The sequence below is a fragment of the Rhizophagus irregularis genome, chromosome 11, assembly GCF_026210795.1.
Source record: "Rhizophagus irregularis chromosome 11, complete sequence".
In the NCBI taxonomy this organism is placed as follows: domain Eukaryota; kingdom Fungi; phylum Glomeromycota; class Glomeromycetes; order Glomerales; family Glomeraceae; genus Rhizophagus; species Rhizophagus irregularis.
The window spans coordinates 1,914,977-1,940,697 of record NC_089439.1 but is presented as its reverse complement, the minus strand read 5'-3'; the positions used below and the strand labels follow the sequence as shown (position 1 = coordinate 1,940,697).

Here is a 25,721-nt window from a genome sequence, read left to right as displayed (position 1 = left end):
TGTCGATTTCATGGTTGTCGGGATTTTGTGGTAAACCCCAAAATCAGTGATATTTTTGTCGATTACAGTATAGGACCAGCCAATAAAATAAATCAAATATGACTTTTCAATATGATAACTGAATATAATAATTATTTTTCATCGCCATCAAATTAAACACAAAGTTAATAATAGGAATTTACGAAAAAAAAAGCGAAGGTATTTACCAAATCTCATGCGTGCATTGCTATATTTTCAAATTTTGCAAAATAACCAATATGTAATAATTAACCAAATAATTTCATAAAATATAAATAACCAATATACAGAACACGTTAGTTGTAAATGTAATACACATCTTTTATTAACGTTTTATTATAATAAAATCCGACATTAATTACATTGATAAATTGATAAAAAATTCATAAATTATATATATACATGAGTTGTAGCAATATCTTTAGATAATAAATGGACGAAAAAAAAAACTATAAACCTATTCATTGAGTTTTTATGCCTTTACATGGACAATTACTGTATTCTTGCTATTGGATTACATTTCAGATGAATTAGTATCATGAGACCTTAAATGGTACGGCATGTATGATACGGCATATTACTACAATAGAGCTTATCCGAACAATTATCTAAGGAATGATTTCTAAAAGAATTATTTCTAATACGGACGAACAACGTTCCAAATTATAATAATACCGTTCCGAAAGTATTAGCCGAGTACAACCAATTTCATATGATAATGACGAAATTCTGAGTTATTTTTTTCTCTTTTTCCAGCGTCATATTTTAGAACACGACGACAAATCTAGTAGTTAGTGCAGTTAGTGCATATTACATGTTACACATTATAAAAATTTTGGCGTAAAATATACCGGTAATAGTCGTTAGTGAAGACGCGTAATTGCGCAATTGAGAGTTGACATCAAGTCATCATTTAATTTATTTAATAGAAAAATATGAAAAAAAAGACAGAAAAAAAAGAAAACAGTAAATTTAAAAAAAATAATAGAAACCTCTATAAAAAAATGATATGGAATATAAAATTCTAACCTACGAAAAAAATGGGTTCATTTCCTGCTAAAAAAATCAATGTATAAAAAGAAAAAAAATCAAATAAAATTAAAAATTAATTTGTCTAGCAGTTAAATAAACAAGTCTATATAATTATGTTAGAATTTTTTTTTTCATATCTCTAATAACACGTTGTAAAACACATGATAAGACGACAATTAACAAATAAAAAAAAAAAATGTATCAAACGCATTAATAATATAGTAAGGTTTCCTTGTAAAAAGATATTTCACGATTACACAATTACAATTTGAGGGGGAAATACGGTATATAATTTGATTTAGGGTTTGTGATTTCGGAATTAAAACTCGTTATTGAAAAGTCGGTTGGTTGGTAATGAAAATTTATTGTAAATTGTGAGTAGAAAAATCATTATTTACTTGAATTATGGAAATTTTTTTGTTTTTTTATATTTTTTTTTTTTTATTTTATAGAGAAAAAATGAAATAGGCATTATTACGAGGCATTATGATTTTTAATACACGCTAGGGAGATGGGGTCATTAAAGATTCGAATTTCTTTATTTCAGTGTAGAAAAAAGAAAAGAAAACATCACTTATTTAAATATTTTAAGTATTTGATATCATTCCTATATTATTCCCTTATACAGTAAACCTATTGTTGAATCACTTCCCAAAATGTGTTTGAATAAATATTGTTCATAATTAAAGTTTATCATCTAATGATGATAAGGTTATTATTGTCTAAAATTTTTATCTGCAAAAACAAGCCACTTAACACATATAATCGTATGATTCCACACCGGTGAAAATGTATAAATAATTATTATTATTATTTTTTTTGCAAGAATATATCATATTAATTAATAATAAATAATAAGCAGAATAAAAAATTATTTAAATCTGAAAAATTGATATAATTATGGACGGAAAACGAACGGAACAAACTGAAATAATATGAGTGTAAATAGCTACGAACGTATGAGATAAAAATGAGCGATTTATCATATGGCATGATATCAGCAAATGTTTTATTAAATGTTTGTTTACTAAATTAATAAATTGGGCAAGTAACTTGCATATATGTCTCCTCCTTTTATGCAGGGTCAAAATAACTTATTGTTCTAATTATTATTGCACGACTGTTACACCATTATTTGTATCTTTATTTAAAGTAAATCTTTATTTTTTTTAAGTTACTTTTTAAAATTTTAATATTTCATTTAAAAGTAAAAAAGAAGTTTTGAGTTTCACAAGCTGTGCCAAATAGATACTCGTATTCATGAGAGTTACTCTGTGGAACTTCTATTCGAAGCAAAATAACAATAATGCGCATTATCGGTTATTCTTTTATGAGAATTCCCAGGATTCTTTTTTGTTTAAATTACTGTTTTAATTTAGGGGGAACTTATATCACACGCAAATAATGCAAATAAATAGCCAATATTATAAATCAATTCACATTTTTTTTAAAAAATATCGTGAACCAATCTGATTTATTCTAAATATGGATTGGTATCTTTTCGATATAATGTCATTGTGTGATTAATAGATAATAGTAAAAATATAATTATTGGTTATTTTAGTTAGTACCTAATAATTTTTTATGCTTGCTATTTAAATAATACACTGCATTACAAAAAAATTTGTCTATGCAAATTTGGCAACGGAAGAACTTTTTTATCATAAAAATTTTTTTTTCGTACCAATATTTCTGCATGCCCATGTCGGGATTATTTTAAACCGATTATCATGCAAATAAAAAAAAAATAATCTGAGCAAAACCATTATCAATCGCTATTGAAATCTAATGTCATACAAGATAAAGATACGCCGCCATTTACTTAAAAAAGATTTTAATATCTTATATATTTAGAAAGAACTGAAACTTATAAGCCTTTCCTAAACAAGCGAGTTTATATTTTAATAATTTTAAAAAGGTAAAACTCCGATGAGTGTATTACTTTTTAGAATTTTTTTTTTTCGCCTTCTCAATGCCAAAATCTACGTTAAATATTGTTCTCTGTGAACGTAAAATTAATAACTCACTTTATCCTTCTTTTTTATCGGAAAACTTTAAAGACGATAATTATTTTTATCTTAAACAAACCATTCTTCATAAATATTTTAAACCAGAATTTTATGTCACAGTTAGGTTAAACAAATTTATGTTACCGAGTTACCAGTAATTTTACTAGTGTAATTTTATCGGTAAGTTACTAAATTAAGTTAAATAATATGCATACGCGATACCGTAAATTACCGAGATTACCGATACGCAACTTTGGTACAAGTATTTGAATTTTAAATTCCGGCCGGAATTACCAGGTTAAACCTTTAACCGGTTAACCGGTTTTAATTAACCCAATCCCTGGATAGGTCTTTATTACTAATGGAATTATGCAAAGAAAATCTCTTAGTGTTAAAAAGTCATACAAAATTTATTGGAATTTTTAATGAAGTTGTAATATAAATTATAAATAGTCGGGTTTATTATATTCCGTAATAAATATTTAGAAAACAACCGATCACTTATTTATTTTAAAAACAAAAAATAGTTTTATCCGTTATTTCTGTAAAAACTCCGTAAAAATGAGTCTTTCACGGACTCATCCACGGAAAATGTAAATAATTCGGAAATATGAGCCTTTTACGGAGAAAAGATGGAATATAAAAAACGGATCGACGTTTTTTATAGGACATTAATTCTAAAGATTTTACCCGGTCACGATATATAAAAAAAAAAATGCTTGATGACTTGTAAAATTACAATCGTAATACCATATTCTTAACTGGGTCGTAATAATTTCCTTTTTTTCGTCAAATTCCTCGCAAGTGCTTATTTTCGTATACGGACGCTCTGTCTAATACCAAAGGTTATGGTCATATTTTTTTGAAGTTATTACAAAGAATGAATATATCTATAATTAGATCTTTTTTTAGTTTTAATATATAATTTATTAAAAAGTAATATAACAGAAAATTTACATAATCTTCTGTATTAATTTATTCTTCTGAATACTATATTCAACAGTAAATCACAAAAAAAAAAAATACAAAAAATAATAATGAAATCTTAATAAATATCAAATACTTGTCCATGTGTGTAAATGATGTACTGCTCTCCATATAATACTAATATCAAGGTTTCGCCCTAACTAAAATTCCATTTGATATTGAAGTTCCCAAACGAACCAATCTGCTTTTTCTTTGAGAAATGCTTACAAGATATTTCATATCGTTATATTCAAGATTCTTGGCTCTCCATATACATCATACTGATTAGAATGATGACAAACACGATGCACGATGCAAATTGATTTACTAATTGAACTCCTAGTAAATAATGAGGGCGTTCAGATAGAGATTTTTTTACAATCAGCGGATTGTAAAAATAGTTTTGTCATAACATGAAAAAGAAAAGTATATGTTGTATATACTGTATATATCGTACATTAAAATTTTTTTACTAAATGTGAAGATAAGCGAGGAAACAAAGAACGATAAGAAATTATTATGCAGCCAAATAGGACTATACTATTTTGATATGTTGATATTTTTAGATTAAGGTGCAAATAAACCGTTTATTGCATAAATATCTAGAAGCATTACATCATTTAGATTAAATATCACGCATGAATGTAAATAATATACTTTATAGGTAAAATATTCTGATTTTTTACGTTATAAAAGGTACCTTATTAGTTTAGCATAATTTTGGGCGTCTGCATAATAACTAATACTGCATATATTGTAGCAATGGCGCAATTATTTATTTGTTTATTCCGGTTAAGTGGCACGAATTTCATTATTACTCAAGGGCTACTTAACGCACAACCATGTGTTGCTGCGTTACAATCTTAATATACAAGTTCTTTGGAGCGTCCGAAGCGTTATAATCGCATGATCATCAATTACATATCACAAAAAATTAAAATTGTCTACAAAAATATGTATTGCTAAAAAATGTAAAGTTAAAAAATGTATCGCTAAAGTTATAGCCAAAAAATGTTAAAATCATATCAAATTTTTAGAAAAAACGATTTAAAGGAGCACACTTTAAAAGTAAAAAATTTATTAACACTTTAAAAAGCCAATAATATTTATTATTAATTTTATTATAATTTGTAATTCGTTACAAAAAAAATTAACTATAATTAATTTAAAATATAATTAACCCGAATTTTTAATAATTTATGTAAGCATTACACCTGATCTTAAAATTTCATTGGTCATACACGCGGTGTGACGGACGGATATTGACATGTTTTCGAGTGGAATGGAAAGTCCTTCGCTAACGCTTCGGAAAGTGTAAACTAGGAGAAGTAAACTATTGTTTTCCGGAGCGAAAATATTATTTAATTAGCAATCCTAAAACATGACGATGATGGCGATAATTAGTAAGTAAATCCTGTGAGCAATCAACAATGATAAAATTAGATCGCGCTCTTGAGATTTTGCGTCTTCCATATGACGTATAACGTGACACATGAAAATTTCCACGTGAAACTTGACCAGTATTATCCAAGGTAGTGACGTCATAATTATTGTCACTTCTTACACAAAATAAACTCGCCTTATCCTGACTATTTTATTTTTCTGAGACAATTGTATATTTTGGCGGTGACTGTAAAATATAAATTTGATTCATCATCAATTAACTTTAAAAATATATCTTATTTGATAACTATACGATAAAATTAGAATATGCTGGCACAATTCTTCCTAGAAGTAATAAATGATCTGCCTCAATCAAACTGATTATAAAAGCGTGATGATAAATATGGTTATAATAAAAGAAACAAAATTTATCATTTTATCGTAAATTAGTTACTTAAAATTAAAAATCAACACTATACGAATGAAGAATAACAAAAATAAATAAATAATTGATAAATTTTTACATGATTAAATCTTTGAAGATGAATATATATACTGATATATATATTTGAAATATTTTAACATTATTCCCGAGTCAAATTACTGCGCCACAAAATTTTATTTTACTTCTGACAAACTCACAATATCATATAGTGAAACTGTTAAAAACCGTCAAGATTGAGCAAAAATTATTATAACTCCGAAGTTTTGGTCTGCAACTTTATCACGAAAAGTACAAAAAGTACCGATTTGATTTTCATATAGAGAAATCGATCAAATGTATCGGAACATGTGATGGTCAATAAAGGCAACTATAAATCTTAACTTTTGGCCAGCATTATAAAAAATCTTTTTTAAACTAAGTTACGATACCTTATAAAAAATTTTATCCGTTATTTCTGTAAAAACTCCGTAAAAATGAGCCTTTCACGGATCCATTCACGGAAAATGTAAATAATTAGATAAGTTCCGGGATATAAGGTTATTAATTCCGGAAATATGAGCCTTTTACGGAAAAAAGACGGAATATAAAAAACGGATCGACTTTTTTTACAGGGATACGATTATTTTAATAAGAATTTTTTACACTCATTCTTCTGAACAATCATTTTAAAATTAAAGAAAAGTTAGCATTAAATAGGTTAGTTACTTTTGTACGTAAAAATTTTCTAAAAAATTTAAAACTTACTATAATGAATCTTTCACGTAAATCCTGTTTCATATAACAAGCACTCTTGGTTATGCAAATATTTCCGATCTGGGACAAAAATTTGACACATGACTATTTTCACCATAAAATATTTATTTTTTTAAGTATTAAATTGAAAAAGTGAAGGGAAAAATTGATAATGATAAATAAATTTTGGAATTACAGGAAAATAATAAGATAATAGAAATACTGACAGAATATGTATGGAAAGAATTAGAATATGATGAAAATGGTGAATATGAAATGATAATCTAAGGGGGGAATTATATGAAGAGAAATGAAGAGAGAGATAGAAACAATGGAACAAGAAGTACGTATGAAAGAGAAATGGAAGCAAAATTGATAGTCTTTGCTTGACAGGAAGAGAGATATTAAAGAAGCATACTCCTAAGGACAAAAGTAAGAAAGAATAATTTATTTATAAATTGAATATAGAAGTGAAATGACATTTTAACTAAATTAGTTGAAAGTTATAAAGGTAATACTGAAGAAAAGATAGGAAAAACAAATTTGGTAAAACATAATATTGTAAGAACAATTGCACAAAAAAGATAACTATACATATGGTGTAACAGATAGATGCATTGTCTCAAATATACTTGAAAGACTATACTTAAAGTTACCTGTCAAAATTAAATAATTTCAGCAATTGTAGAAATGTAGAAATATAGAAATTATATTAAAATTATTTCAGAAACATAGAAATTATATTAAATTATATTTGGAAACTTGTAAAAATATAGAAATCATATTAAAATTTATATTCAAAAATTTGTAGAAATGTAGAAATTGTAGAAATTAATTTGGCATTTTTGTAAGTACTTGTATATAATTTTGGCATTTTTACAGAATTTAATGTATTATGTATATGTAATATCCTGTTCCATGTTTTATTTGTAATATCCTTTAAAACAAAATAACAAAAAAGTTTATAATAAATCAATATATAATATTAAAAAATAATGTAACAAATGGATTTAATTTACTTTAAGACAAAAGTGGTTTTGAATGTCGTGTGATTTATTTGACAAAAACCTTATCAAGTGATTAGCAAAGAAATTTTCCTTTTTTGATAAAATTGTGTAACTTTATGTATTTTTCCAGAGCAAATTTCCTTTTTGGATTTGTGTAATATCATGTGAAATAAATTGACCAATAAAAATATGCTACTTCAGACGTTACAGATATGTAACTGGGTGTTACAATTAGATTCTATAATTCCTTACAATTTCATATATATCGAGCAGGAAACTTTAGCTATATTTCAGATAATTATTAAATATACTACAATACTATTCCCAGCATCTATAATTTAAATCCTCCAAGTTCTTGGTATAGTTTGGCAATTTTTTGGTGCTCTAATATAATCATTCATTTTTTTTTTCAATAATTTAAAATTAGGCCAAATACTTTTAACTATGACATTTGGCTTATTACATAATTTCTCTAATAATATATCCTTTGCAAGCTTCATTTTGTAGAAAATATTTCATAAACAAATTGATGTAAAGGATCAGTTAGATCAATAAAAAATTTATAATAACGGAAATAACCATCCAAATTGGGCTATAGTTGTTATAAAAAGAATCACTACTTATGCATTATATAAGAAAATATTTAAAGTGACATGAGTTAAAAATTATTGGGTTATGTATTATATTCAAAAACTTTATTAATTAGGCAAAGATTGTTGTCAAACCATTATTATTTATTGGATAGATTTTATATATATTTTCGTTAATTTAAACATTCATAAATTGTTTCCTCCTATAAATCATCTGGCATCATACGTCTTGGAGTATGTATTTGAACAAAACGTTCATGTATAATTCAGAATCTTCACAAGCTTGTCTATGATCTTCAACATTTTCCATAATAAAATTTTCGTTATCTCCATTATATTCCATGATATAATTTACATACTAATCGGAAAAATAATAAAAATTAAATTTATTTTTGGATTTTGTTAAAGGATTTTACAAGATTAGAATTGTTAAGATAAAAAAGCTAATTAATAATAGTTATTAAGATAAAAAAAACTAAATTAATAATAGTATCATTTTCTTGTTATTGTAAATCTTCTGGTTCAATTTGAAAAAATCGTTGATATAAATCTTCTTTCAATATTAAAAAGTTTTTTGTTATAAAATGCTGAATAATTATTCTACAAATTTGCTAAAGCTGGAAATTGATTTTTTATGCTTGAAAATGATACATGAAGCTGATTGGATGAACTTTTAGTAACTTTATTAATGGTGTTATCACGGGTAATCCAAATAAAATAAATATTAGATTCATTTATTCTAAACAGATTTGCCCACTTGCTTTTTAAAGATGGACCATTATTTTCTTTTGTAAAATTACTTTCATTTTTTCTATCATTAAGCTTATTTATAGCAATTTGAAATGCAAGTAATACTTTATCCTCAGAATTCCAGATAAGAAAATCTACACCAGGATAGTTAAGGAACTCCGGAATGAAAAGAACATTTTTGTACACTGCGAAATTATACATGGAAGAAGGTACATCATTATTGACTAATCTGAAGATTTTGTCAAAAACAATGCTTTTGTCAAATACATTTGAACTTGGAAATCCAAATTCCCTAAATTAATAAAATACCATATATTAGTACATTTCCATATAAAATAACAATAATCAAACAATTAAAAAAACTTACCAACATCTGAACTCAAATTTTCTTACAATATCTAATATTGTTGTGATATATAATGATGCGATCCTTTCCTTTTTTTTATTAATAAATATGTTACTTTGTAGAATTGTTGAAGTAACTTTTCCAAGATCATCAATAATTTCTTTACCATGGACATGAATCATGACTAGTCTGATAAATGGGTAATTGGCAATGATTGTTTTTTTTGTTTTTTCATCTTCCTCATTCACATCCTGAAATGTAATATTACCAACATGCATAAATTTTCGATTCATTCCATCTCTCTTGGTAGGTGGATCAGTTTGAAGAATCATAGAAACAACACATTGATTGAGATTCTTTTTCTTAGTTTTTGACAAATTTTCTTGATAAATTTTGTAATCTCTTGTTATATCACATTCTCTTTTTCCAAAGTAGTATTTAGTTTTCTTCATTAAATCCCACATATCCAATTCTGAGGGATTAGCATTTTTAGCTTTCTTCTTTAAATCTCCTGCATCTGTACTATGCCATGTATCCAATTCCAAGGGATTAGCGCCTGTCCAATATTTCACATAATTCAATTGATCTTCATTTCCATCATAACCATGTAATATACACCATTGATTGAACTCTTCATCATCATAACCATCAAATAGTTGTAACTTATTCCATGATTTAAATTGGCATATTTCATTGCTAGAAGTTTCTGAAACAATAATAAGACCAGCATTTTCTAAAATTCTATTAAGACTATTTACCAATGTAAAAGGATATTCGTTAAGAACTTCATGTTTATGTAAAGCATCACATTGGTCAAAGATCCAAACCCAATAAAAATCATGTTTAACAAAATCTGCTAATTCATTAATGAATAATTTAAAGCGATCTTTCCTAATAAATTTAAATTTTATTAATAAGTTGAAATAATATTAATGATACTTGAAAGTTTCAAATTACCTAGTATTTATGTCATTAAACCTATTAAACTTGATGCTATGTTGATCTTTATCAGCGGCATTCAATTTTTCACGTATATTAGTTGTAAGACCATAAATCACAAGTTCAGCCCAATCAGTTATTGTAAGTGGAGACAATAAATCTTTATTGAAAGTACATAGAAGCTCATTTATTAGGTATTGATATGGTTCAATCTGATGAGATATCCACCACTCTTCACAACTATTAATGTATGTTACTCTGTAATCAGGTTGTATACGAAGTTCTGAAACGAGATAATATAAGCTGTGCGACTTTCCTAAACCAGAAGATCCACGTATATAGAGACATTTAGAACTGCTTTCTTCTTTTGCCATCTTTATGAATGCTTTTGTGATCTGATTATGATGATTTTTATGTCTTATAAAAGATAAAGTTTCATTAGAAAAGTGAAAACGATCCTGAAGTTTATTTTGTCCCAGTTTTGGTAGATTGACTACGGGATGTTGTTTTATAATGTCAATAAGATTATTATCTATTTCAATTGATTGTTGAATAATTGTTGTAAAAGTTTCTAATTGGTTATTTGGTTCATTAACTTTTACTTTTTTTCTACTAGGATATATGATGGGTGTAGTCAAAGTTAAAGTTTCTTCCGTACTTTCACTTATTCTCTTTTGAGTGCTTTTAGTATTAGACATGTGTGACATGTGTGACATGTTGATTTAAATCCAAATTGACTTGTGTTTTAATTGATGTTGATGTTGATTTTTAATTGATGTTGAAGATTGATGTTGATTGAAGGTCGATGTTTATTTGAATGTCGATGTTTATTTGAAAGGTTGATGTTGATTGAAGGTCGATGTTTATTGAAGGTCGATGTTTATTTGAAAGGTTGATGTTGTTTGAAAATACTGGTGTTTAAATAGCAAATTCTTGATGACAGAAATATGACTTATTATTTCTTAAATTATTGTCAAGTTAAATAAAATTTTTACTCGAGTTGAGTCAACTCAAATATAGACTTATTAATTATCTGATAGTATGATCATAATTATTAAACTTAGTATAACAATAATTGTATAAAACCAATTAGGTACAATATTATCATAATTATTGAAATGTTTGATAACCTATTGATGATAATTCAACGTCACTTTTGTAATCTGATTATGAATTTCAAGTACTTACTTACTTTATGTTATTTTGGATGGATAATATCGTTTATTTTTTTAGTGTTTTATTTACTTTGAAACGCTAATAACTATAGTGAATATTAAGAAACGTACTCTTTTACTATAACAAATATAAAGATTATATAGAAAAAACTTTTTATCATTATTATAAAATTCAATAAATAGCAGTATTAGAATACCAACTGAACTTGTTTCATGTACAAATAATTACTATTTTATTATTGCGCGACCCTATAGGATCATGCTGATTTTGTATGACCAATATTTTTTTTATGTAATACAATATATTGCATCAATAGTTAATCATTGAACATCGAACATCAATAGTTTGCGTATAATATTGATAATAGCAATATAGTAATAAAGCATTATTATGTTCGTAGTAAGTGTCTATACAATGTATTATAATATCATTTCGGAATTTCGATTAGTTAAATTAGTCATATTTCAAAATAATAAATTTTATAGTAAATTTTATAGTAATTTCTAGCCAGAATTTTTTAAAAGTCTTATTGTTATACAATATTTAAATAACAATAAATTACGGATATTAATTAGTTCTACCCAAGTTTGAGACCTTACTACATGTATCTCATGTCAACTCCGCTGATACTATCATAGATTCTGCAACAATAGTGTGGTTAACGAGTTTTGCCAAATAATATATTTTGGCAAACGTTCTTCGGAAGTGTCATACGGGAACATCAATTATTTCAGTCCTAGTTAAACTTTCAATATTATTCAAATCAGTGAGAATAACAATACAAAAGAATTTCGTGCACATGCAGTAATTTTACATCTCGTCCTTCTTATTTCAAAGGTGCTCTTTCATCTTGTTTATATACAAAATTTATCCAGACAAGTCATAATGTACGCAACATCCGACATAACGTTTGATAAATCTGCAGTAACGTTAGACGTCACTCACATCAGTATTGCGGGAACAAATAATTGCATCTCAAAACTTCCTGCATGTATTCAAAGTTTTACATGTATTTATAACAAAAAAAGACACTCTTGCTGACCTTTGTATATGGGTAGCGTCAAAGTTTTTTATTATAATTTTGAGTGGATCCCGTTGATCAGATTTTCTTGATGAAATAGTTCAAATTCCAAATTGAACTGCTACCCAATCATATAAAATAAGGCTGGTAATCCACCTTCTACAAATAAGTCAAACCTATCATCTTTACATCAATACTACAAATATAAGAATAAAAAGGGAAAGGAGAGGGGTCAACCAAAACCGCAAAACAAGGTAAATCCGCAATTAAAAAATGGGTTATGTTGGGAGATGCTAATAATATGATCAAGAACTCCACCACGTTCTAATAAAATTTTCCGGTTCTTCTTGTTATACTGTATATCAGCAAATTAATTTTCTCCGAGGCAATCAATAATTGTCGTTGTGTCTCGATGGCGCAGTGTCAATTTGGGAAGTGGACTCTCATTTTATGGTTTAGTGCTCAATAATTCCTCTCTTCAGACTTTTTAACATATTGGATCTTTTAGCTTTATTATAATCAATGGAAAAATTAATAAGATTTTCACTCACATCGGGTTGCAATAGGCGCACTTTTCTTTATTAATTTACATAATCTGATAGTCAAAACCATAAAGGTAATCTTATATATGCTCAATAAGCTATCTAATTACAAATTGATCAGGAGAACATATTGAACCACCTTATTCTTAATCCATGTTGTATTTCTATCCATCTTACATATACTCTGTTATCTGCTGTAACATAATTTTGCAAATAATAATTATCAACATATGGTATATATTTGGAACAACAAAATATAAATGGGTAGATTAAACTAAAACCTTGTACCTGCATAACATAAGCGTAATTAATAGTGGAAACAAAAACTATAAAAACCAACATTATGTTTTTCTGCGATTGTTGTTTGGTATATATAATTACTCCCATTACGATTAGGTGCAAGAGAATCAATAGACTCAAAAGTTGGATCTTTGGGAACGTTATAACACCCTGGAGTGATTTCATCAAAATATTTGAAATCCAGTTCTTGAAGCTCCAGATCATTTTTATTATTATTGGTTAAGCATCACATCTTAAATTTACCACCTTTTCGCAAAACATCATATGACATCATTTCAAAAAATCTGCCAGATAATGAACCAGCAGTCCTTGCAAAATTTTTTATTATTTCAATAAGCTTTTCTTTCATGATGTCCGTACATGGCCTCGCATATTTCTGTTGAAACGGGAACATATTTTCTATCTGTAAAATCAGAATTAGGAGTAATGTATATTGCTTTTCCGGTATAATTATCATTTAAATCACCCCTTCTTTTTTAATAAAAGTATAAGAATCACATTGAGGGATTAATTCTGAAATGTCCGGTTCACCATATTCAACGAAAACTCTTCATGGTATGCAACCCCATATCCTAACCAATTCCTTAACTTGAGCTTTAGATATTTGCTTCCTATACTACTCATTCCATTCGCAAACATCCCAAATTTCCTTCTCTGTCCAAATCGGAGCATAATACTTTCTGGGATTATGCTTTTTGAAATCATGCCATCGAACATTCTTTAACCAAAAATGTATATATTGTTTTACATAATGAAGGAGCTATAGAATCTGCAATATAGAAACTATTTTTTGTATGGGTCTTCATCTCCAAACCACCAGGAAATTTAATTACACTTCTGTTTTGTTGATTAATAAGAAGAGTAACGGTGACATTTCCTCCATCTGGTTGTTGGTAAATGATATTTGCTGAGGTATACCGACGAGTTAGATAGAAAGCAAGATATAAAGAAGGTACATAACCAGTTCCTCCTTCAGAACAAGCAGACTTTACTAAACAACAAAATTAGGGTGCCTGAATTGAGAGCAAGGGCTGATTACCAAACCAACGAATCCAGTAATACTCATTAAGTGACTTATTATAAGTTTAAGGAGTTTTCCAATGCCAGGTGATCCAATTAGGGTGCATCCTTTTGTTACTCCATCTTTACGATCACATTCAATCTCTTCAATCATCTGCAAGTATGAATCTTGTATCAATATATCCTGTGTTGATATTCCGTAGATTATTCCATCTGGAGATTAATATAAATGTAGAAATTTCACAAGATTCTTTGTTGATAATGTTGACTCATCCACAGGTACACCATTGTTAAGTATTAGCCTGTCTTGTGCATCTAACATTACACTGTCCTCCAGCACAATTTCGTTTCCATTAACTTTCATTTACCTGGTAGTGGTTCGGAAGTGAATGCAGTATTGTCAAAATTTTCTGACAATTTAAGAACGATTTGTGCTTTATTAAGATTATTCCAACTGAAGGAGCAACAGGTTCACGGTTAGAAGATTGATATTTACCTGGTCGTCTCATTGGAATGGAAGTTGATCCTACTTTGATTTAGATACCGAGTTTAACACAAAAAGAAATCAGATATAAGTTAATAAAAGGTCCGCAAATTTCTTGTTCGAGAGGTAAACCATTGGGAGACACTTACCAATGGTGGCGAGCTTTGGCGGTTGCACGAGAATGTGGATCGAGAGTCGTGTTTTATCAAAGTGTTCTAAATGGTATTTATTTATCATCTCTGATATTAGGTGAGTTATTGTGTTCAATTGAGCTTTAATTGCAATGAAGGCTTTTTTACGATTTAGTTCATGGGTCTGCTCACGTATACATATGTCTAAGGTTTCTCAAATATATTTATGAAATTGAGTCTCCTGAAAGCATCTCCTTTCCTTCAAGATCTCGTTCAACGTTAATTGTACAAGGCGTGTCATCAAGCATCTTCAAATTATCATTTCATTGTAAAAAGGGATATCGACTTTCCATTATATGAGGTCACTTTCATCAATATTTTGATTAGAAAAGGTGTTCTTCTTCTTATCATAGATAGCATGCCTAAGTTTCATGTCGAGTTCTGAAGAATCGAACTTGACTCCCTTTTCTTCATCTTTCTTTCCCCATTCCCACATCGTACTTTCTGTTGAAAAAAAAATCCTAAACGAAACTTTTAGGTGTTTTTTTGGTAAATTTTGATGTTTTTCAAAATTTTTTAATTTTTTTTTTTATTTCAACGAACTTTACTAACAGTTTGTCTTTTTTTTTTTAATTATTCATTTAACATAATGTTTTATTAATGTTTCATCTTTCCTCTTTTTTAATGGGCTGGCCTTGAACACATAGAAATTTGGCATGGAATCATTAATCTTTTAAAAAGCAGGAACGTTATGAAGTCCCTACATGAAAAAACGCGTTTGTTATAAAATTATTATGAAAAGCATTAACAACTTTTCTTTTTTTAAAATTAATTATTAAAGAAAATACTGTTTTTATTAATTAAAAAATAAATTTTAAACCACAACAAATAAAAAATATGGAAAAAATGTGGGAAAAGATGCAAGAAAGAGAGATGTATAGTGATGACAATAAACAATAAATAAATAAATAAATGTGGCTGATAATTTGGGCCAATCATATTAGGAGGGTCTAGGATCACATGATCTAATAATCGAATTTTATATACGTTAACTGAAAATAAAATAAAATCGAAATATTTATCATATATCTGAATTTAAAGTTTCATACGGCCTAATAGTTAATGTCACGTGAAAATAAATCACGTGTTATTACGCCACATCTGACCTGTCCTGTTGACTTCTATACTTCTATTTGTAAATCATGGTATCATTCATGATTCACGAAATTCGTTCTAAAAAAAATGAGTGTAGTAAAGAGAATGTTTAGTCCATGTATAATGGCTCGAATTACTACTGTGAGCCCAGCTCCAAAATGTAAAATATCATGAAATTTTCATTATAAAATTTTAATAAATTTGTGTTTAAATTTGTGTTTATTAAATTTGCTTAAATTATTATGTTATACATATTAAATTTATATAATCGAAAAATCACATGACATGAGGGAAGATAATTATTATTTATGAATTAATTACTTTTTATTAATTCCCATACATACACTGCACCACATTTATTGTATGGGTAAGCTAATTTAGATTCAGTATGCGATCTATTCCTTTACCACGTCCAATGCTTCAAAAACAGCAAAGTAAGGAGAAGCAATGGCATAATTGGAATTTTCTGTTATCCATGCCGCATGAAGGATGCCAAGAGCCTTTCCTTCTTTATTCACAACACTTGCTCCCGAGTCTCCAGGTACAAAGTCTCCAGGTTTGAATTCGAATATTAGTTGTCGATCAAACCACACAGTAGGATAACATTGCTGGCGCATTTCATTGATTTTTTCGACCAAGCGTGTCTTCATATAACCAATGAATATTCTTTTGTCTACGTCATCATCATTATAAGGGGGGATTATTCCTTGTTTTTTTGCGTATTCAATGTTTTTGTTTCTTAGATCAATGGAAACAGCAGAATAAATAGGGACCAATTTTCCAAAAGTAAGACCTGTAGCCTTTCCTACTTTAAAGACATCAATATCAACAATGTCATCAAATTCTTTAAATTCGTAAAAGTCATTTAGATAGATGTCTTCAGAAAGTTTTTCTTTTTTTAAGTCCTCTGGGGAAATTGAAAATTTGTTTGGGCATAATGTACGATTGATGTTACTGAAAATACAAAATGCAGCATCGATGCCAAAGTACTTTTCATGTATTTTAGAGAAAAAGTTGCCTTGGATACCACGCTTATAATACGCTAGAGCTGATTTCTTTTTATCCTCTTCGATTTTATTACACATTTCTTCTGAAATTTTTATGTACGTTTTATTTACTCTTGCCATTTCAACAAATGACTCCTTCAAATTATCTAGATCTTTATGTGAGGGCTGATAAATTATAACATCCTTTCCAGTGCTAGAATCACTAAGCCTACATATATGCTCACATGAGAGGATACCAATTTGTCTTGAGTCTTTATCATATACGACAGCACTGAGAGTTCCAGACGTCCCCTGAGATTCAATTATTCCTATACTCGACCCTAACATAATATTCTCCTGATAAGATTGGCAAGCACTTGCACCAAAGCCATAGGGAGTTGCAACGCAAGCCTCAATAATATCTGTTGGATATCCACGAATCTCATCTGGGAATTTGACACATCCACGACGCAGAATTCCCTTCTGGCGAACGTATAGTATGATAGCGGGGACTTCAGTAAACTTGCCTTGAATTCGCTTATAGCCAGTACTCATGCCGACCAAATTATAATGCATTTTACGGAACGATAGGCCCAGTTCATTGTCTAATGCTTCATCAAAAGCCTTTTGTAATTTTTTTGGGGTCTTCTTCCAGGTTGGCAGCGGATCATGGGGGTTTTGTGGTGGAATTTCGGCACTGACAAACCCTTCTTCTACTGCTATGAAATTAATTACTTGATCTCCGATCTTCTCTGTCTTTTCACTTTGACGAAGGAGATTGCGAGTAACAACGTAAATACGCCAAGTTGCATCGTCTTCTTTAAGGTTTTGACCCCAGAATATGTCCACAATGTTGTCACTTGCATACAACTGGCAGAGGCGACTCTCGAGACTATCACTCCAAGGAACCATTGGAAGTTCGGGTGGTTCGATAATGATGTGAATATACCCTTCAAGCGGTTTTTCAGTGAAGTAGCTACTAATTTTCCTCATTGAAAGAAGTTGATCCTCTTTACGAAGTTTAAGTTTATTTAGTTTCTCGTCACTATCACCTTGAATTTGAACCTTCCATAACGAAACCTGATCTACAGCAAAGAAATTAAACTCGGGAGTTTTTTTCATCTTAATAACTTCCTTAAGTTGACCAATACTTTTATTTTGGTCGATTTTCAATGTAAAGGCTTGAGCAACTGTATTTCCTTGAACCAGGCAGAAAAGTTCGATAGTATCAGCAGACATTTTTATTAGTATCAGGAAAAAAGATTAGTGAAAAAAGTTCAATAGCAACAGCAGACATTTTTATATTTTTGTATCAGGAAATTAATTCTAAACTAATTCAAACTTTAAAACTAATAGAAATTAGTTTAAAACTAATTAAAGATTTAACACGTGTTGTAGAAGTATTAAGTATTACGCGTACAGTGACAGATCCTAGCAATTTGATCAGATCTACACGCGTGCGGACTGCGGACAGATGAATTAATCATTATATATAAATTTCAACACAAGTCTCAGCCTCTACTTATATTGCGACACACCGCTGGCCAAAACATTAGATGGTAAGTCATTCCTATTGATATTCAAACTTTCAATCCCGGGTGTATGATGTACCTTTTTCTTAAATATGTAACTTTGTCTTAGAAAATATTTTGTTTTGTGAAAAAAAAAGAGCAACAAATATTTAATCTTACATACAAGAAAGAAAAATTCTTTAACATTTGTCATTTGATATGTTGTATTTCAGTGGACTCATGTGTACATGGTAAATTTCATTACAAAAAGTGTTGTTTCTATACAACTCACGTACAATAAAATTAAGTGTCTGCATAGAATATGATAAAGAAATGAGTATAATTTTATGAATATTCAAACCAACTTGATGAAAATTAATATTTAAATAGTCTCATATCTGCAGAATAACTTTACTTAACCTTTAAGAACGCGTTTGCTTTGAATAAACTGTTGTAATTATACTATAAAGCTAAAAAAACGCGGCACAGTAATTTTTACGGCAAAAAAACTCTTAATGATAATCATTCTATCTTTAATCGAAAAGCCCCAATGCTTTATTTATTTATGGTATCACAATGGATTCATTCATGCTAAAATGAATCCCACAAAATGATGAAATTTTCAAGAGTAGTTTATAATATTCAACAGATTTTTGCAATTAACGCCAAATGCTTTGTACTTCAAATTAAAAGAATTGTAGGACAATGCGCAGGAAATACAAATAGGAAAAAAATACAAAGTTTTTATGCTATTATGAGTGATAATCATGTTTAATTAAAAAAATGCAAGGTGCATAAATTCGATATGAGAAAATATTTTAATTAATGTAAGAAGTTTCTTTATTAAGTAAGTTTTCTAAAAGAATATGACGAGAGTGGATTTTTTTTATTAGTCATTCTTGCATTCCAGAAAAAAATAATTTTTTAATAAAAAAAATTTTTTCATTTGATATTTAATAAAAAGATCTAAATTTTTTTTATTTCGAATTTTTTTTTTTTGATAATTTCGATAATAAAATAAATTTAACATGAGGAAAAAAATCTATTTTGGAATTTTTTTTTAGAAGCATGATTTATTTATTGCGTTAAAAATTTTTTTTTTATTTTTTTTTATGATTAATAAAAAATATATATAATCCATCGACTCATAAGGAGATGTAATACTCTTTAAATTCGCGGGCAAAGTTTTCATGTAGATCTCAACCAAAAAGAGTAGTTTACATAGGAGTTTATGTACGGCGGGCCATATTTATGGGCCACTTTATTTTAAAAAATATAAAAAAATTGTAATACAATATTTTAAGAGTACAACAAATTATCAAATAGGAAAGAGTATATTAAGAATATTTTTCCTTAAATAATAATGATAATTAGAATTTTTTTTTTTTTTGCTACTTTTCAAATTGAATTCAATTAAAATTTTTTTGATATTAATATTTCAATTTAGATTTCTATTTATAAAATTTCTTTTATTAAAATTAAATTAGGTTCAAATAAACAGATTAAAATTATAGTTAAATACGGTCCTATTTTTAAAGATTTTGATAATCATAAAAAAAAAAAAAATCATCCCGTTAAAATACTGTAAAAGTCTCGTCACTTTTCCAACAGGAGATCTCAATCAAATGAATTTTGATACACAAAAACGCCCCGTATTAATTAATAAAACAACAATGATAATAAGAAATTTTTTTTTTGTGCAATTAAAATCTTTTTTGATATTAATGTTTCCAATTTAGATTTCTATTTACAATTTTTTTTTTTTTTGTATAAAATTAAATTAATCAAATGAATTTGATACACAAGAACGCCCGCATTAATTAATAAACAATGATTAGATATTCATTTGGTTCAAAATTTTATTCAAAAATACAAAATGTGTTCTTATTGTTTGTATTGTTTGTTTGTTTGTTTGTTTGTTTGTTTGTTGTTTTCAATTTCCGTTTATATAACATGCCATCCCAAATTTATTGGTCGAAATTGTATCCTTGTTTAACGTTAATATTTTGAATTCGTACTTTCATTACAGAAATCTGTTTTCCTTAATATGCAGTGACTGTATTGTAACTGCATCGTAGTCATACAGTAACTACATAGTGTAATAGTAACCGAGGACCCCGAGTTATATATATATATATATAGGTCAATGAGATCTACGCATTTCTTCAGGGCCGGAACTATGTAATGCTGGTCGGAATTATCCACAAATGGAAACGATCTACATGATTTTGGGCTTTATATGTATAGCTCGGGGTCCTAGTAACCGCATAATGAAAATATAGTAAATACACAAGTTACTGTATATTAAGGAAATTAAGTTTCTGCAATGTTCTACCTTGTCGAGCATAAGACCAAAATAAAATTTTTTGTTATTGATTACAGGTTTTTATTTTAGTATTATATTCTATAAACATCATATTAAAATTGTATGGCTGCTGATCCGGGAACAATAATTAATTAACCTCAGAAAAAAATTTTATGGTACTATTAGATGCATGTATTCGTTGTTCGTTATTGGAAATTTACAATCATTTTAATCTGCTGATATACGTAACTGGTAATATTAAAAAAAAAATCTATAATGAGATGTAATTTAATTATTACAATCACTTTTTCTTGTAAAAATAGAGTACTAGAGTACTACGCAATTAATATAAAAAGAGCCTGAAAAGACTTTTCAAAAATTATCAGACTCTTATTGTTTATTAAACTTATATTTAATTATGAGAATTATGAGAAGCGAGTCAACCTGTCTTCATTTATTCCGTTACCTTTTATACTTATTACTTATTATCGCATATCTTCTCTACTTATGTTATTTAATATATAACATCGTAAATGATAAGCCAAACTTAAAAATTGACCAAATCTTCTTAAATGAAGTAGAAATCCCTGGTAAGATTTTACTTTTAATAAATTAAAATATTAAACTATTGAACAGTTACGCTAAGTAGGACCCCGAAAAATACCTAAAAAGGTCACATCTGAGTTTGCTTAAAAAGAGCCAAAATTTTCATGAAAATCTTGCCTTTTTAAATTTTATTATTCTTTTTGATACTGGCCGGAATTATCATAATTCCGGCCCTGAAAAGTTGCTTATTTTAGGCCAAAATCTTGTCGATCATTTATGACCTCCATATATACTCGCTAAGTACATGTCTCTTTTATTTATAATAGATATAGCAATATGTGGAACCAAAGAATTGAAAATTTTACGCTGTGACCTTAAAGCAAATCATGTCGTTGCAGAAAAAATTGATGGCTGTAACAACTATATACTTCCTAATGTAACCGATTATGGGGTCTTTAGAAAAAATTGCCTCACCTTCAAAGTTAACAAAACCATTAAATTTACTAAACCAGACAGTGGTATAGCTGGTTACGACCAGATTGGCTTCTATTACTATGATAATGTGACGATTGCGGAAGCAGGTACTATTGGCATAGCATCACTTACCATACTAATAATGTCTTCTGGTAAGTAATATTCGCTCGGAAATTATATTGATTTAATCTTTTGCTAATTCAATCTATTTTTTTTTTAAAAAAAAAAGATTTTAATCCAGTGACAAATCCGAACAAGGCTATTAGCCAAATGGACAAGGCTACTTTGTCAGAGTTGAAGCTTCAATTGAACTTTATTGCCGGGATGATAAGATTTGCTGCTGTGGTAAGATATCCCACACAAGTTTAGTTATTTAGTTCATGCATATTTATTAATTTTTTTTGCTATGCATTTTCAAGGTCAAGTTTAAAACGAGTACTTATAGATCTATTCTTCCGGGGGATAGTCGTGCTATTTTTGGGTTTGAGCCCAATTACCACGTGACATCAAAAATAGAAAATTTTTACAACTATTTTCCTTTTAATAATAATTCGAATGTTATACCAGCAGGAACAACTGGTTATTTTTCTGTAGCTGCTGGAAGCTTTACACAAGAACAGACAAGCGAAGAACGGTAAATTAACTGTTAATAATATTCTCGGTTATGATAATTACGTATATTACATTAACCTCTAATTTATAAACCCTATATAGATCGAATACTGTTCTTAGTGCGATTGCAGCAGCCGGGGGCGCATCCGGTAATTTAATTTTAATAACTTGATAAATTTAATTCCATAAATTAGTTTTATTAATGATTTTCTTTTTATAATCATTAGGAACTACGGCGGCTATTTTAATATTTTTTTTTGGTGATTTCCGATTAAAACCACGAGGCTTTGCGCATACTTTTCATAATTTCATACAAAATTCATTATCCTTCATTAAACGTAGTAGATTTTATCCGGAACCTGAATTAAAATTTTCAGGCAAAGATAAGAAAGTGCTTGAAGATGAATTTGAAAAAATTAGACATGCAATTTATCACCATCTGTTATATCAAGGTAATATGGACAGCAAAATGAATAAAGATCAAAAATGGTCTATAAATAGACTTGGAAATAAGATTAATATCTTATTTAATCACTGGATATTGGATGCAGAAAATATTAAGAAAGAGTTTGAAAAATATGATAACGATAGAAATCGCTTGGAATTTTCAAGTATAAATGAAGAAGATAAGAGATTGCTTAACGATGAAATTGACAAAATCAGACATGTTATTGATGTATACACGTTAGGAAAAAAAGAAGATCCGAAAAAAATTGCTGCATATAAATATGAACGAGAATTAAAATTTTCAGACAATACAATAAGTGATGATGATCAAAAATTGCTTAATGATGAATTTCGCAAAATTAGAGAGTTGATTGACAATCATTTGTTAAACCAACCAAATATTGAGAAAATATTCAATGCATACAATTCTCTTCGAAAAAATGTTTTTCCAATAGATATAAGGGATATAGACGAAGGTAATACTCTTCAAAATAATAATTTGCCAGAAGATATGGACGTAGATAAGAAATTGCTTAACGATGTATTTCACCAAATTAGTCACGTGATTTTTCGTCACCTATTAGATATACCAGAAGATGAAATATTATTCAATAAATATAAGGAAACTGTTGAAACATCAAGTTTTTCAACTGAGATGAACGATAATGATAAGAAGTTGATTGTAAATGAATTTAATAGGATTAAACATGTAATTAATAGCCACCTGTTTAATGGACGAAAAATTCTAAAAATATTTAAAGAATATAGAGAAAAACAAGAATTAGGGTTTTCAAATCAAATGAGTGAAAACAATAAGAAATTACTTAACGATAAGTTTCGCGAGATTAGAGATATTATTGATGAATTTTTGTTAAATAAACCTCATACATATATAAGATTTTCGGATAGAATGGACGAAGAGGATAGGGAATCGCTTAACAATGTACTTTACAATATTAGAAATGATATTGATTATATTGATAAATACGTATTAGATAAGGTGTAGCTTTATAGTATCTAATATAAATTTTTGTATAATAATATTATTTTTATATTAAAATATATATATATATATAAGTTTTGCTAACTTGCCCCCTGTTGGGTTAAATAACCTGGGTTAAATCACCCCCCTAAAATTATATTTTACATCAATATTTTTTTTTTAAAAAAAAAAAATTATTTGTGTTATGGCTCGCGTTATAACGAATTTGGTGTCCGGACCGATCTGACCTTCGTTATAAGAAAATTCGTTATTATACGAAGTCTCCCTCAGCCGAAAAGATCCAAAATCTAAAAAAGAAAACTAAAAAATGAAGAAAAGGAAAATTAGTAATAAATAGAGACCAAAATAATGACAAAGCTAACAAATATAGTTTAAAAGGAGTTGTAATTACAATCGCTATTATGAATAAACACATTATTTATTAAATATATCTGCTTTTTAGTAAAAAAGTAATTTTTCGTGTTTTACGCAAAAACTGTCTGAATAACTTACAATTTGAAAAATGTTTCCTACTGCATATTGTATATATTCTTGTAAAACCAGTATTTTCATGCCTACTTTTAAGAAGATCTTAAAAAAAGCCATTTTTTTTTAAGGTAAATTTCTCGTAATGCAGGAAAAAAAATAGCCCGCAAAAAAGGAAATTCAATTTGTAAAATTTGGTAGAACACATGATAATCTTAAGTGTGATTAAAATTAAGTCGACTTTTAATCAAAATGAACTTTAATATGATCTGCGCGCGATCCAAAAAAGTCGATCCGTGTTTATATTCCATCTTTTTTCCGTAAAAGGCTCATATTTCCGGAATTAATAACCTTATATCACACTTTCCGTGAATGAATCCGGGAAAGGCACATTTTTATGTAGTTTTTACAAAAATAACGGAAATTTTTATAGAGATTCCTTTTTTAGTGATAATAATTAAATTTAAACGATGAAATTTTTTATAGAGATTCCTTTCTTAGTGATAATAATAATAAATTTAAAAATAAATCAAAAATTTTTTCTTGAATCGATATTCCATGTCATTTCAGGAATTTATAGTCACAAAAAACCACGAGATTTTTTTTTTTTGAGTCACGAGTAGTGTTGCGATCCGGATGAATCCGTCATCCGTTCAATCCGGTCCGAAAATAATGGATGATCCGGATGAAAGTTGTATGTACGATCCGGATGATTCGGATATAATCCGTTAAAACATATAACGGATTGGTTCGGATGAATGATTCGGATGATCCGGATGATTTTCGAATCGGATAAATCCGCGGATTGACGGATTGACGGATTGACGGATCGCAACACTAGTCACGAGTAAAGAAATATATAAACATCGAGTTTCTATTTTAAAACATATTTTATCTTGACTAATTATTATTTCCACTTTGAATAACTTATTTTTAACCCTAAAATTCTTAATTTTCAAAAATGAATGGAAATTTTATATTTTACATGTTGATTGTACTGACAGTCACTGGTCGAAGTGGGATGATTTGCACGAATTTTATTGGTCATAAATAGCTGATACATTTGGCACATACCTTTTATGACCTTGATAGAAAATTTATATTATTTAGTAATAACTTGGTTAATTTGTCAATATTATATCTTCAATTAATTCAGAATGTTTGCCGATAATTTTAATTGCTGCGTTAAAGTTGCTGGGTTGTCAACACTTTTATAAAGTCAACTGTTATTGATAAAGCATGTAAATTTTTAGTCTTTAGTATATTTTGAAAAAGTAATTTTTACTTTAAGAAGAAATAAACTATATAATAGTTATGTTATAATGA

At 28.2% G+C, this 25,721-nt stretch overlaps 5 protein-coding genes across 5 annotated transcripts; 1 reads left to right on the top strand and 4 right to left on the bottom strand.

Annotated features, from left to right (window-relative positions):
* Positions 1–8,782: 8,782 nt before the first annotated feature.
* On the bottom strand, positions 8,783–10,933 carry OCT59_002954 (uncharacterized protein; the record flags this gene model as incomplete). Its single annotated transcript, XM_025326827.2, has 3 exons — positions 8,783–9,224; positions 9,300–10,169; positions 10,236–10,933. 3 exons carry the CDS (start codon positions 10,931–10,933, stop codon positions 8,783–8,785), a joined length of 2,010 nt encoding a protein of 669 aa, XP_025174178.2.
* Positions 10,934–13,263: 2,330 nt separating this feature from the next.
* Positions 13,264–13,928, bottom strand: OCT59_002953 (uncharacterized protein; the record flags this gene model as incomplete). Its single annotated transcript, XM_066145303.1, has 3 exons — positions 13,264–13,406; positions 13,500–13,659; positions 13,788–13,928. 3 exons carry the CDS (start codon positions 13,926–13,928, stop codon positions 13,264–13,266), a joined length of 444 nt encoding a protein of 147 aa, XP_065996036.1.
* A 29-nt stretch (positions 13,929–13,957) lies between these two features.
* Positions 13,958–15,387, bottom strand: OCT59_002952 (uncharacterized protein; the record flags this gene model as incomplete). The annotated part of the gene is made up of 6 exons (XM_066145302.1): positions 13,958–14,242; positions 14,296–14,489; positions 14,645–14,686; positions 14,773–14,805; positions 14,910–15,095; positions 15,258–15,387. The coding sequence occupies 6 exons, from the start codon at positions 15,385–15,387 to the stop codon at positions 13,958–13,960; spliced, it is 870 nt and encodes a 289-aa protein (XP_065996035.1).
* Positions 15,388–16,441: 1,054 nt separating this feature from the next.
* OCT59_002951 (uncharacterized protein) lies at positions 16,442–18,271 on the bottom strand (the record flags this gene model as incomplete). The annotated part of the gene is made up of 1 exon (XM_066145301.1): positions 16,442–18,271. One exon carries the CDS (start codon positions 18,269–18,271, stop codon positions 16,442–16,444), a length of 1,830 nt encoding a protein of 609 aa, XP_065996034.1.
* Positions 18,272–21,698: 3,427 nt separating this feature from the next.
* Positions 21,699–23,933, top strand: OCT59_002950 (uncharacterized protein; the record flags this gene model as incomplete). The annotated part of the gene is made up of 5 exons (XM_066145300.1): positions 21,699–22,020; positions 22,098–22,213; positions 22,288–22,502; positions 22,583–22,629; positions 22,708–23,933. The coding sequence occupies 5 exons, from the start codon at positions 21,699–21,701 to the stop codon at positions 23,931–23,933; spliced, it is 1,926 nt and encodes a 641-aa protein (XP_065996033.1).
* Between the last annotated feature and the right edge of the window lie 1,788 nt (positions 23,934–25,721).